General features: G+C 45.3%; 1 protein-coding gene across 12 annotated transcripts in view; it reads left to right on the top strand.

Moving 5' to 3' along the window:
- Positions 1 to 11,114, top strand: part of LOC106579657 (receptor-type tyrosine-protein phosphatase mu) — a 285,182-nt gene that overhangs the window by 116,473 nt on the left and 157,595 nt on the right. For all 12 annotated transcript variants that reach the window (XM_014159782.2, XM_014159788.2, XM_045702733.1 and 9 more), the window contains exon 7: positions 2,847 to 3,140. In XM_014159782.2, the coding sequence (XP_014015257.1) occupies positions 2,847 to 3,140 (294 nt within the window). The remainder of the gene's footprint in view (positions 1 to 2,846; positions 3,141 to 11,114) is intronic.

The raw sequence follows: 11,114 nt of genomic DNA, 5'->3' as shown, positions 1-11,114 counted from the left end.
TTTTAGAAACTTCAGAGTGTTTTCTATCCAAATCTACTAATAACATGCACATCTTAGCTTCTGGGCTTGAGTAGTAGGCAGTTTACTCTGGGCACCTTATTCATCCAAGCTACTCAATACTGCCCCCCGTTCCCAAAGAAGTTAAATCAGTCAGTACCCCAGGGATCAGGACAGCTGTCTTGACTGCTAAAGAAAGACGGTTAAATCATCTAGATAACCTTTGTCTGAGTGGCTGGTCTCTATCATCAAAATAGAATGAATTGTACATCTATACTCTATCAGGGGTTGGAATTCTTTTTTTAAAGTGGTGGTTGTGGAAAAATGATAAAATCACCAGGAATTCAGCATTTGGTTGACATTTTCTAAATCTGTTCCCAAGTATTCCCAAAAATAAAAGCGTAGTCAAGGTATGAAATCATTTTTATTTTAAAATACAATCTCTTTCTGGTCTTAGTTGTGGACAATTTGCAGTGTATAAATGATTAGAATCATTTCCTGGCACCCGACCACTTGCTCCGACAAATATCGGCCCGCTGCTGAATCTAGTTGCCTAGCTACCCTTGGTCTAAATGTAACAGACCTGTATTCAAATGTGTGTCTTTGTAAAAATACCTGTGCTTGTCTGGTGACTGCCGCAATGGGACCAACACAATAGTACCTAAAGTGCAAACACCGCTGGCATTTTAGGCAGGCTCAATGGAAGGAAAGAAACACTATGTAAACCCAGGTATGAAACCTATAGAGTGGTGGTAACAGGGAAAAGGGAAGAGGGAGGTGTATGAGATGCAGGGAGGGTCAACAAGTGGGCGGCCATGACGTCTGTCTGGTCTGTCACATGCTGTGAGAGTGGCCCAGAGACTGCTGGGTAACTCCTGGGGCCACTGAACAGACACCATCTAGTGAGAGGGAAGAGAATGGGAGAGAGGGGGGAGGAGGGTATCAAGAGGGAGAATGAGAGAGAATTTAGCTTGACCGATGCCACCACACGACCCACAACAATAACACAGAACTATTTTCAGTAGCTCAATATCGTTACCTAGTTTCCTTGGAGGGTTTCCAATAATGACACTTCCATTGACTCCAGTGTGTATAATATATCTGAAGTCTATAAAACACAGTCCAGAGTCAGACGTCAACCCCAGTGGACACATTACAGAGGTTTAGGGCCGTATTTCACACAGCGTCTCATAGTGGCAGTGAAGATCTAGGATCAGGTCCCCTTGTCCATCTCATTCATTTCAATCTGAAAGTTACAAATGGTCCTAGATCAGCACTGCTATTGTGGAACACTTGATACATACAGCCCCTGGCAGACATTCTGTCTTTTCCATCTCACGGAAAAGTCACACGTTATGAGGCCAGGCTGACAGGAAGACAGATGAGCCATTACTTAACCAGTAATTGGTGTTCTCACTGGTTCTGATCGATATCAGAGGCCATGGTGTGTGTGTGTGTGAACTACACACACCTCCGAAGGCGACAAAGCGCTCCGAGGTCCTGTTTTTCTTCCCACCGGAGAACTCCTGTAAATCGTGATGTATTGTATGAAAGCAACATCCTAATATACTGTATATTCAGTAAACTAAAGGTGTATGTCCTCACTCCTCATATGCACTTCCTGTATAAAGAACAGTGTTATAGGAAAGGAAATCTGGATAACTCAACTAGACTGTTCAGTCTCTCTGAGATCAAATCTTCACATTAGTCACTGAAATCCAAGTCTTTTCTAGTCAGGTAGTAAATGCATCCGAGTTGCCAGACTTGGTCTCACCATGACACCTGGCTGGCCTGTTGGACAAGCTATCATCAGGGTAAGTACTAACTATAGGCTAAGTCACACACACTGAGTATGTGTGGGTGGGGGGGTTGACAGTCCCATTTGTGTGAGACACTCACGCAAGATCAGTGGGTGAAAGAGGGGCCATATCAAACTTCAAAGGCCAACGCTGGGCTGTGTTTAGACCTAAGACGCTGACGTCACACGTCCATGGAAGTTGGGTCAGCCACTCCTTAGACACGGCACTGAAAACACCCTGACAGAGAAAAAACATTCACCCTCAATGGACAGGAATTGGCTCATTGTCTTATTGTTGGCGATTGAACACGATAGACTGACTTTGGTACAATGTATCCTCCTCAGAGGTCTCTTCAGGAAGACAGAGAGCGCTGGGTAGAGGAGAGGGAGATTGTTGAAATAGGTCACCGGGAGAAAGAGAGCAGGACCGGTGGGAGTGATGAGTAATGGATTCAGGTTAGCTGTTCTACCAGCGAAGGTCGGGAAATTAATTGGTTTAACTCATTACCTCGGTTCGGATCTCCCCTTTTTTCACCGTGCTCTCCACCTCAGCCCGGAACTCCCGGCTTTGTGTGAGGCACCGCCACCACAATCACTTAATTGCTCCTACTTAAGATTTAAGCCGCCGATATCATGCGAACATGCATTCTATTTCTCTGCAGACTCACGTTGGGTGTAATTGAGAATTCTCTCTGTTCTGCTCTGTTTGCAGAGTGAACCAGTAGTATTTGCATAGTTTTAGTGTTTCTCTACGTTGACTGCAGGTTTAGCGCAGAGAGCTTTTTGCCATCTCTCTTGTATTGCAGAGTCAAAATTAATCCTCAAGAAACAGAACAGATATTTTGCAATATAACATTGACATTATATCAGTTCCTGGACCGTATGACTAAAAGCCCATAGGGAGTGAATATAAAGTGTCTCTGGGGATAAAATAGTTATTATATTATAAAGAATAAACATTTGGTAGGTAAACTCACAGTATTTGTCCACCAATTCAAATTACTATTTAAGACTTCTTATCTAATGCTCATCTCTTCCTCTTGTCCCCCAGAACCTCCTGTGCCCATCGCTCCGCCCCAGCTTACCGCTGTGGGCGCCACCTACCTGTGGATCCAGCTCAACGCCAACTCCATCAACGGCGACGGGCCCATCGTGGAGCGGGAGGTAGAGTACCGCACGGTGGCGGGCAGCCTCATTGACAACCAGCCCGTGGACAAGACCACGCACAAGATCGGCCACCTGGACCCCGACACGGAGTACGAGATCAGTGTTCTGCTCACCCGCCCCCTGGATGGAGGAACGGGGGCCCCAGGACCTCCCCTGAGGGCCAAGACCAAGTGTGCCGGTGAGTCCCAAGACGTGCAGGGATGCGTGCGCACACACACACACACACACACACACACACACACACACACACACACACACACACACACACACACACACACACCATGGGAGTGGCAGAAGGCCCTTTTTCCATGTATACAGTACGATGTTGTACAGTTACATACTAGTGGTTACATACTAGTGGTTAGATAAACTCAGCACAAAAAGAAACGTCCTCTGACTGTCAACTGCGTTTATTTTCAGCAAACTTTCAGCAAGAAATGTGTAAATATTTGTATGAACATAAGATTCAACAACTGAGACATAAACTGAACAAGTTCCACAGACATATGACTAACAGAAATGGAATAATGTGTCCCTGAACATAGGGGGGGGGGTCAAAATGAAAAATAACACGGGTATCGAACCTGCATCTGTAGCAACACATTTTGCACTGCGGGAGCCCCCATCCACAAAGTAGCAAAATACAGAGAGGTGTTGGTAAAGGTATATTGTCCTGCAAATAGCCCATAATGGGCTATTATAATACTGTACATGGTGTCCAGGCCAGGATAACCAAAACATTTGTTTATTAAAGACTATCAGAAAGAATGTTGGTTCTTATTTATTTTGATCCAAAGCCATGAATGAGTGTGTCACTTGGCTTTATGTATGATTGTGTCATGAACTTGATAATATATGACGATATGACGATATTGTAGGTTATTTAGTTTTCAAAAAACGAAAGTGAGGGATTGTAATCTGAAAAGGCCAAAATAATATTTGTAAAGGACAATAAATGTATTTCTGTTTTTAGCGGGAGAGGGCCAAAATGCTGGGCCAATTGTGCACCGCCCATAAAGGCCAAAATATAGCCCTGCTAATAGCCATAATGCCGCTGTACAACATGACGAATGGTTGAAAGACTATTTCCAGTAAGCAACAATTTGTTTACCTTCATTAGACAACTTTCTTCCAATATTTCTGTAATTCAGTGATATTTATTCCCATAGTAATTCGTTATGGATCCATAACTAAATAAACATCGGCATTTTGAAAGAGTATTTTTAGAATTTTTTTATTAATGAAAGCATAAAGATGCCATTATTATTTACACTGTTATAGTTTTAACGTGCAGACTGGCACTAAGAACAGCGGGAACGTTTCCCTAGTCAGCGCCATTATTAGTGCAATGCCCCTGAAATATTTTGGAGATGATTTCATTGTCAAATAACGTAAAATGAGCGAGGAAAAAGGCCATTCTTGATCATGGGGTGAGACATTATCACTAATTTATATATAAAGCCTGTTTGTTATTTAGAATGATTTATTTCTGTTTTTAGAGGGAGAAAAACCAAGAACATACACTCATCTCATGGGTCTCCCAGTCGAGGCCGGCATGGGTATTGAACCAGCATCTGTAGCAACACAGTGCAGTGTCTTAGACCGTTGCACCACTCAGGCGCTGTACAATGTGACTGGTCGGGAGTGGCCTTCACTACTACAGTAAGAGCAAAATAATCCTAACAAAATAAAATAATAAAAACCTTAGTGTAATAACAGTTTTAGTAAGTAATACTGAAGTCGTGCACAATTATCTGTTTCTATTTAGGTTTATGTCGCCCATTCATTGTCAGTTAGAGACACAGTAGGACCCAAAAGCATAATCAGTGCTCTAACTCCCCCTTGCGCTGGTCTGGAGCAATGAAGTGGTGACGCAGGGTACCGTACTAAACCACAAATTACCTCTAAATCCCGCAGCGTAATCTTCCAATTTTTAAAGGAGGAACCGCTGTAGTAGCTGTTAGATGGTAGCTGTTAGATGGTTAGATGATAGCCGTTAGATGGTAGCCGTTAGATGGTTAGATGGTAGCCGTTAGATGGTTAGATGGTAGCCGTTAGATGGTAGCCGTTAGATGGTTAGATGTTAGCGGTTAGATGGTAGCCGTTAGATGGTTAGATGGTAGCCGTTAGATGGTAGCCGTTAGATGGTTAGATGTTAGCGGTTAGATGGTAGCCGTTAGATGGTTAGATGGTAGCCGTTAGATGGTTAGATGGTAGCCGTTAGATGGTTAGATGGTAGCTGTTAGATGGTTAGATGGTAGCCGTTAGATGGTTAGATGGTAGCCGTTAGATGGTAGCCGTTAGATGGTTAGATGGTAGCCGTTAGATGGTTAGATGGTAGCCGTTAGATGGTTAGATGGTAGCCGTTAGATGGTAGCCGTTAGATGGTTAGATGGTAGCCGTTAGATGGTTAGATGGTAGCCGTTAGATGGTTAGATGGTAGCCGTTAGATGGTTAGATGATAGCCGTTAGATGGTAGCCGTTAGATGGTTAGATGGTAGCCGTTAGATGGTTAGATGGTTAGATGGTAGCCGTTAGATGGTAGCCGTTAGATGGTTAGATGGTAGCCGTTAGATGGTAGCCGTTAGATGGTAGCCGTTAGATGGTTAGATGGTAGCGGTTAGATGGTAGCCGTTAGATGGTTAGATGGTAGCGGTTAGATGGTAGCCGTTAGATGGTTAGATGGTTAGATGGTAGCCGTTAGATGGTTAGATGGTTAGATGGTAGCCGTTAGATGGTAGCCGTTAGATGGTTAGATGGTAGCCGTTAGATGGTAGCCGTTAGATGGTTAGATGGTAGCCGTTAGATGGTTAGATGGTAGCCGTTAGATGGTTAGATGGTAGCCGTTAGATGGTAGCCGTTAGATGGTAGCCGTTAGATGGTAGCGGTTAGATGGTAGCCGTTAGATGGTTAGATGGTTAGATGGTAGCCGTTAGATGGTAACCGTTAGATGGTTAGATGGTAGCCGTTAGATGGTAGCCGTTAGATGGTTAGATGGTAGCCGTTAGATGGTAGCCGTTAGATGGTAGCCGTTAGATGGTAGCCGTTAGATGGTTAGCCGTTAGATGGTTAGATGGTAGCCGTTAGATGGTAGCCGTTAGATGGTAGCCGTTAGATGGTTAGATGGTAGCGGTTAGATGGTAGCCGTTAGATGGTTAGATGGTAGCCGTTAGATGGTTAGATGGTAGCCGTTAGATGGTTAGATGGTTAGATGGTAGCCGTTAGATGGTAGCCGTTAGATGGTTAGATGGTAGCGGTTAGATGGTAGCCGTTAGATGGTTAGATGGTAGCCGTTAGATGGTTAGATGGTAGCCGTTAGATGGTTAGATGGTAGCCGTTAGATGGTTAGATGGTAGCCGTTAGATGGTTAGATGGTAGCCGTTAGATGGTTAGATGGTTAGATGGTAGCCGTTAGATGGTAGCCGTTAGATGGTTAGATGGTAGCCGTTACATGGTAGCCGTTAGATGGTTAGATGGTAGCCGTTAGATGGTTAGATGGTAGCCGTTAGATGGTAGCGGTTAGATGGTAGCCGTTAGATGGTTAGATGGTTAGATGGTAGCCGTTAGATGGTAACCGTTAGATGGTTAGATGGTAGCCGTTAGATGGTAGCCGTTAGATGGTTAGATGGTAGCCGTTACATGGTAGCCGTTAGATGGTTAGATGGTAGCCGTTAGATGGTTAGATGGTAGCCGTTAGATGGTAGCGGTTAGATGGTAGCCGTTAGATGGTTAGATGGTTAGATGGTAGCCGTTAGATGGTAACCGTTAGATGGTTAGATGGTAGCCGTTAGATGGTAGCCGTTAGATGGTTAGATGGTAGCCGTTAGATGGTAGCCGTTAGATGGTAGCCGTTAGATGGTAGCCGTTAGATGGTTAGCCGTTAGATGGTAGCCGTTAGATGGTAGCCGTTAGATGGTTAGATGGTAGCCGTTAGATGGTTATATGGTAGCCGTTAGATGGTAGCCGTTAGATGGTTAGATGGTAGCCGTTAGATGGTTAGATGGTAGCCGTTAGATGGTTAGATGGTAGCCGTTAGATGGTTAGATGGTAGCCGTTAGATGGTTAGATGGTAGCCGTTAGATGGTAGCCGTTAGATGGTTAGATGGTTAGATGGTAGCCGTTAGATGGTAGCCGCTAGATGGTTAGATGGTAGCCGTTAGATGGTTAGATGGTAGCCGTTAGATGGTAGCCGTTAGATGGTAGCCGTTAGATGGTTAGATGGTAGCCGTTAGATGGTTAGATGGTAGCCGTTAGATGGTTAGATGGTAGCCGTTAGATGGTAGCCGTTAGATGGTTAGATGGTAGCCGTTAGATGGTAGCCGTTAGATGGTTAGATGGTAGCCGTTAGATGGTAGCCGTTAGATGGTAGCCGTTAGATGGTAGCCGTTAGATGGTAGCCGTTAGATGGTAGCCGTTAGATGGTAGCCGTTAGATGGTTAGATGGTTAGATGGTAGCCGTTAGATGGTAGCCGTTAGATGGTAGCCGTTAGATGGTAGCTGTTAGATGGTAGCCGTTAGATGGTAGCCGTTAGATGGTAGCCGTTAGATGGTTAGATGGTAGCCGTTAGATGGTTAGATGGTAGCCGTTAGATGGTAACCGTTAGATGGTAGCCGTTAGATGGTAACCGTTAGATGGTTAGATGGTAGCCGTTAGATGGTAGCCGTTAGATGGTTAGATGGTAGCCGTTAGATGGTAGCCGTTAGATGGTTAGATGGTAGCCGTTAGATGGGTTAGATGGTAGCCGTTAGATGGTTAGATGGTAGCCGTTAGATGGTAGCCGTTAGATGGTAGCCGTTAGATGGTTAGATGGTAGCCGTTAGATGGTTAGATGGTAGCCGTTAGATGGTTAGATTGTAGCCGTTAGATGGTAGCGGTTAGATGGTAGCGGTTAGATGGTAGCCGTTAGATGGTTAGATGGTAGCCGTTAGATGGTTAGATGGTAGCCGTTAGATGGTTAGATGGTAGCCGTTAGATGGTAGCCGTTAGATGGTAGCCGTTAGATGGTTAGATGGTAGCCGTTAGATGGTAGCCGTTAGATGGTTAGATGGTAGCCGTTAGATGGTAGCCGTTAGATGGTAGCCGTTAGATGGTAGCCGTTAGATGGTAGCCGTTAGATGGTTAGATGGTAGTCGTTAGATGGTAGCCGTTAGATGGTTATATGGTAGCCGTTAGATGGTAGCCGTTAGATGGTAGCCGTTAGATGGTTAGATGGTAGCCGTTAGATGGTAGCCGTTAGATGGTAGCCGTTAGATGGTAGCCGTTAGATGGTTAGATGGTAGCCGTTAGATGGTTAGATGGTAGCCGTTAGATGGTTAGATGGTAGCCGTTAGATGGTTAGATGGTAGCCGTTAGATGGTTAGATGGTAGCCGTTAGATGGTAGCCGTTAGATGGTAGCCGTTAGATGGTAGCCGTTAGATGGTAGCCGTTAGATGGTAGCCGTTAGATGGTGAGATGGTAGCCGTTAGATGGTAGCCGTTAGATGGTAGCCGTTAGATGGTAGCCGTTAGATGGTTAGATGGTAGCCGTTAGATGGTAACCGTTAGATGGTAGCCGTTAGATGGTGAGATGGTAGCCGTTAGATGGTAGCCGTTAGATGGTAGCCGTTAGATGGTAGCCGTTAGATGGTAGCCGTTAGATGGTAGCCGTTAGATGGTTAGATGGTAGCCGTTAGATGGTAACCGTTAGATGGTTAGATGGTAGCCGTTAGATGGTAGCCGTTAGATGGTAACCGTTAGATGGTAGCCGTTAGATGGTTAGATGGTAGCCGTTAGATGGTTAGATGGTAGCCGTTAGATGGTAACCGTTAGATGGTTAGATGGTAGCCGTTAGATGGTAGCCGTTAGATGGTAGCCGTTAGATGGTAGCCGTTAGATGGTTAGATGGTAGCCGTTAGATGGTAACCGTTAGATGGTAGCCGTTAGATGGTTAGATGGTAGCCGTTAGATGGTAGCTGTTAGATGGTTAGATGGTAGCCGTTAGATGGTAGCCGTTAGATGTATTTGTCACATACACATGGTTAGCAGGTGTTAATGCAAGTGTAACGAAATGCTTGTGCTTCTAGTTCCAACCATGCAGTAATATCTAACAAGTAATCTACCAATTCCACAACAACTTCCTTGTACACACAAGTGTAAAGGAATGAATACGAATATGTACATAAAAATATATAAATGAGTGATGGCCGAACAGCATAGGCAAGATGTAATAGATGGTATGGAGTACAGTATATACATATGAGATGAGTATTGTAGGGTATGAAAACATATAAAGCAGCATTGTTTAAGGTGTCTAGTGATACATTACATCAGGATGGCAAGATGCAGTAGATGGTATAGAGTACAGTATATACATATGAGATGAGTAATGTAGGTTATGAAAACATTATATAAAGTGGCATTGTTTAAAGTGGCTAGTGATACATCTAATTACATCAAGATGGCAAGATGCAGTAGATGGTATGGCATACAGTATATACATATGAGATGAATAATGTAGGTTATGTAAACATTATCTAATATAAAGGGCAAGTGATAAATTGATTACATCAATTTTCCCTTTATTAAAGTGGCTTGAGTTGAGTCAGTATGTTGGCAGCAGCCACTCAATGTTAGTGATGGCTGTTTAAGTCTGATGGCCTTGAGATAGAAGCTGTTTTTCAGTCTCTCGGTTCCAGCTTTGATGCACCTGTACTGACCTCGCCTTCTGGATGTTAGCGGGGTGAACAGGCAGTGGCTCGGGTGGTTGCTGTCCTTGATGATCTTTTTGGCCTTCCTGTGACATCGGGTGGTGTAGGTGTCCTGGAGGGCAGGTAGTTTGCACCCGGTGATGCGTTGTGCAGACCTCACTACCCTCTGGAGAGCCTTCCGGTTATGGGCGGAGCAGTTGCCGTACCAGGCAGTGATACAGCCCGACAGGATGCTCTCGATTGTGCATCTGTAAAAGTTTGTGAGTGTTTTTGGTGACAAGCCGAGTTTCTTCAGCCTCCTGAGGTTGAAGAGGCGCTGCTGCGCCTTCTTCACCACGCTGTCTGTGTGGGTGGACCATTTCAGTTTGTCCGTGATGTGTACGCCGAGGAACTTAACTCTCCACTACTGTCCCGTCAATGTAGATAGGGGGCTGCTCCCTCTGCTGTTTCCTGAAGTCCACGATCATCTCTTTTGTTTTGTTGACATTGAGTGCGAGGTTATTTTCCTGACACCACACTCCGAGGGCCCTCACCTCCTCCCTGTAGGCCGTCTCGTCGTTGTTGGTAATCAAGCCTACCACTGTAGTGTCGTCTGCAAACTTGATGATTGAGTTGGATGCGTGCATGGCCACGCAGTCGTGGATGAACAGGGAGTACAGAAGAGGGCTGAGAACGCACCCTTGTGGGGACCCAGTGTTGAGGATCAGCGGGGTGGAATGTTGTTACCTACCCTCACCACCTGGGGGCGGCCTGTCAGGAAGTCCAGGACCCAGTTGCACAGGGCGGGGTCGGGACCCAGGGTCTCGTGCTTAATGACGATTTTGAAGGGTACTATGGTGTTAAATGCTGAGCTGTAATCGATGAGCAGCATTTTTACATAGGTATTCCTCTTGTCCAGATGGGTTAGGGCAGTGTGCAGTGTGATGGCGATTGCGTCGTCTGTGGACCTATTGGGGCGGTAAGCAAATTGGAGTGGGTCTAGGGTGTCAGGTAGGGTGGAGGTGATATGGTCCTTGACTAGTCTCTCAAAGCACTTCATGATGACGGAAGTGAGTGCTACAGGGCGGTAGTAATTTAGCTCAGTTACCTTAGCTTTCTTGGGAACAGGAACAATGGTGGCCTTCTTGAAGCATGTGGGGACAGCAGACTGGGATAAGGATTGATTGAATATGTCTGTAAACACACCATCCAGCTGGTCTGCGCATGCTCTGAGGACGCGGCCGGGGATGCCGTCTGGGCCTGCAGCCTTGAGAGTTAACACGTTTAAATGTTTTACTCACATTGGCTGCAGTGAAGGAGAGCCCACAGGTTTTGGTAGCGGGCCGTGTTAGTAGCACTGTATTGTCCTCAAAGCGAGCAAAACAGTTGTTTAGTCTGTCTGGGAGCAAGGCATCGTGATCCGCAACGGGGCTGATTTTTCTTTTGTAGTCTGTGGTTTACTGTAGACCCTGCCACATACCTCTTG

Source organism: Salmo salar, chromosome ssa19 (genome assembly GCF_905237065.1).
Source record: "Salmo salar chromosome ssa19, Ssal_v3.1, whole genome shotgun sequence".
NCBI classification, from domain to species: Eukaryota; Metazoa; Chordata; class Actinopteri; order Salmoniformes; family Salmonidae; genus Salmo; species Salmo salar.
Note: the sequence above shows the minus strand (reverse complement) of the source record. Positions and strands in the feature narration are given on the sequence as shown.